Source organism: Echinops telfairi, unplaced genomic scaffold, assembly GCF_000313985.2.
Source record: "Echinops telfairi isolate 266 unplaced genomic scaffold, ASM31398v2 ScPeMD7_25;HRSCAF=90, whole genome shotgun sequence".
In the NCBI taxonomy this organism is placed as follows: domain Eukaryota; kingdom Metazoa; phylum Chordata; class Mammalia; order Afrosoricida; family Tenrecidae; genus Echinops; species Echinops telfairi.
Genome location: NW_022103922.1, coordinates 3,884,045 through 3,886,992, shown reverse-complemented (window position 1 = coordinate 3,886,992; position 2,948 = coordinate 3,884,045). Strand labels below are relative to the sequence as shown.

Here is a 2,948-nt window from a genome sequence, read left to right as displayed (position 1 = left end):
AACTGGTGACCACAAATGAAACTTGTAGGCCCTTCGTGAACGGGACACCAGAGGTCAGAAGGGACGGCAAAGGCCCATGCTACCCTGGGACAGGAAGAAGGGTTGCTGGTCTTTCTCAGCGGAGGGAAAAACTCAGGAACAGAGTAACACGTGGCATGTACCATCGCAGTCAATTTCTCGTGTAATGCCAACCGGAGGCCGCCTGCACTCTGTGACTGTCACCACCACTTCCAGGCGGTGCAGGCCACGTCCCTGCCACCACTCAGCCCTGACCGCTCCCCGCCAGCCCTCCAACCTCGGCTTCCTGCTCTCCTGGGCCTGTCCTGCCCATAAACCGACAGACACACTGGGTGTCTCTGAAGGGCCCCCCAGGGAAGGCCGCTCGGAGTCCCCAGAGAGACTAAGTGTGGCGCTCAGGATTAAAGGGGACCGTGGTCAATGCTACTTACCTACCTGAACTTCTCACGGAGACCGGCCCCCCAGAGGCTCCTTGCCTGCTGCCGGAGGCAGCGGCGGCGGGGGTGGGGGAGAAGGGGACAGTCTAGGCCCAGGGAGGAGCCCTGTCCCGCACACCCAGCCCTCTGGGGCACCCACACCTACCGCTGGCCTTGGCCTCCGTGTAGGAGGAGCCGTCCTCGAAGGTGAAGATCTGGGAGACGCTCTGGCCCAGGTAGGACGGGGGCGGGTAGTAGGAGTGCATCCTGTACTGGGAGCCCATGGCGTGGCGGCTCTCGACGCTCTTCATTGGCTGGGGAGACAGGAGGGGCGTGAGACAGCTGCACAGGGGCCTCCTCGTCACCGTCACCGTCACCGGACGGCCCTCAGCCTGGCCCTGCAACCTCCGGGTCCTCACAAGCCCTGAGCCCAGCGTCCTCAGGGTCCCTGATCCTCTAGGCCACACCCTTCGCGTTCACGAACATCAACTGCTTGTCAAACCTCCCCAGAGCTTGTCCCATGGCCCTTTTCTCTTCTCCCTCGGTAGAACACCACCTTACCAAGTGAACACCTAGCTACCTACCCACCTATCCCCTAGTCCCCTGCCTCCACCCAAGTGAACATCTATCTATCTATCTATCTATCTATCTATCTATCTATCTATCTATCTATCTATCTATCTATCCATCCATCTATCTACTATATCTACCCACCTATGCCCTAGCCCACTCCCCCACCCCACCTCAGCCCTGTGCCCATCAAAGCCTGTTTCTTTTCTGCATTAAAACCTGGGTCTTGATTTTCCCCTTTTAGAACAATGACCTCCGATGATATTTGTCCTTCTGTGATTGGCTGGCTTCACTCAGCATCATGATCTCCAATCCCGCCAAGTGTGAGGTACCGCCCAGTTTGAAAACACCGTTCTACAGGGGTGTGTGGTGCTCCATCATGGGCGTGTACCAAAGTTTATTGATGGATTCTGGTGGGAGCCTCGGAGCCCTGGCTCAAAATCACCAGTTACTCGGTGGCAGGGATTCCAGGCTCTATAACCCCATCGAGAGTTAGTCTTGGAATCCCACAGGGACAGTCCGCCCTGTCTGATCAGGTGGCTTTGGGTCAGGGCAGTGGGTTGAGTGGGAGTCACCTGGTGGCAGGTAGCAACAACAGCATGGTACAGGGGTGGAGGGTTCGAGGAAACATCGTGAACGGCATTTGCTCACGGAGGCACTGACCCCTGATGGACTGCAGGGGGGAGAAACGAGGGGCACGAAAGTACCAGGAAGCGAAGCAGGTCCCTCCACGCACGCAGCTCTCCGTGGCCCCTTCCTTGGCGCCCAGTGGACTTCCCAGTGTCCCAAAGTGGCGATACCAGTCCCTGGGGTGCTGGCACGATGGGAACGGGGGTGATGGGGGTGTTATTGCTAGGGGAGCAGTCTTTTCGTTTCCCCAGAAAATGGGCTGGCAAGCAAGTTTGGGAGCCTGTGGTCTAAATCGGGGTGGTGACTCTTCTGCCAAGGCCCTTTGGCTATCCGTTACACCACTCCCTGGCCGCTGGTCAAACAGTGCATCCACGCCCCCGCGTGATGGCTCACCGTCCTCTGGCAGGGCCCAGGATCTCAGCCGGCACTGATGCTTTCTCAGGGGCTCGGTGGCCACGGTGGCTATGTGCTGGGCTGCTAACCGCAAGATGGGCAGTTTGAAACCACCAGCCGCTCCTCCGGAGAGAGACGAGGCTTCCTAGTCCCGTTCAGTCTCAGACACACCCAGGGTGGATCTTCCTGTCGTAAGGCCACCGGGAGTCAGTGGACTCGGTGGCTGCAAATTCGGTTTTTATTTTTGTTTAGGGTGCTCTTTAAAGTGGTGACAAAGCAGGGAGGTTGCTTTGAGGGCCGAGGGGGCAGCCGACCCCAGCCATACGGTATATCGAATGCCGCATCTTACGCATGTGGAAGTCGGACATGCGGAGAGGCCGGACAGGAGAGAGCGAAGAAGATCAGTGCATTTGAATGCTGGTGCTGGAGTGGCGCACGGAAGTACCCCTGACGGCTAAAAGGACAGACAAAGCTGTCTTGCGAGGACGGTGAGACCTCATCTCACGTCCTTTGGACATGTCAGGAGAGACCGGTCCCTGGAGAGGGACACCGTGCTTGGGAGAGGAGAGGGGCAGTCACACGAGGAGAGCCCCCAACGAGAAGGATGGCCCAGCAGCTACATCGATGGCTCACACCTAAGAGCCATTGGGAGGAGGACCGGCGCAGGACTGGGCAGTGTCTGCTTCGTCCTGCTGGACTCGGGGCTGCTAAGAGATGGAACTGACTCCACAAGCCCTAACAACAACACACTGCCCACCCTGGTCTACATGAACACTTGTGCCCGCCACACACTGCCCACCCTGGTCTACACGAACACCTGTGCCCGCCACACACTGCCCACCCTGGTCTACACGAACATCTGTGCCCGCCACACACACCTGCACACACTGCCCACCCTGGTCTACACGAACACCTGTGCCC

The 2,948-nt window shown here is 58.5% G+C and overlaps 1 protein-coding gene across 1 annotated transcript in view; it reads right to left on the bottom strand.

Moving 5' to 3' along the window:
* DMRT1 (doublesex and mab-3 related transcription factor 1) overlaps positions 1-2,948 on the bottom strand; it is a 46,936-nt gene that overhangs the window by 3,932 nt on the left and 40,056 nt on the right. Inside the window, exon 4 of the mRNA XM_004714547.1 lies at positions 601-748. Within this exon, the coding sequence (XP_004714604.1) occupies positions 601-748 (148 nt within the window). The remainder of the gene's footprint in view (positions 1-600; positions 749-2,948) is intronic.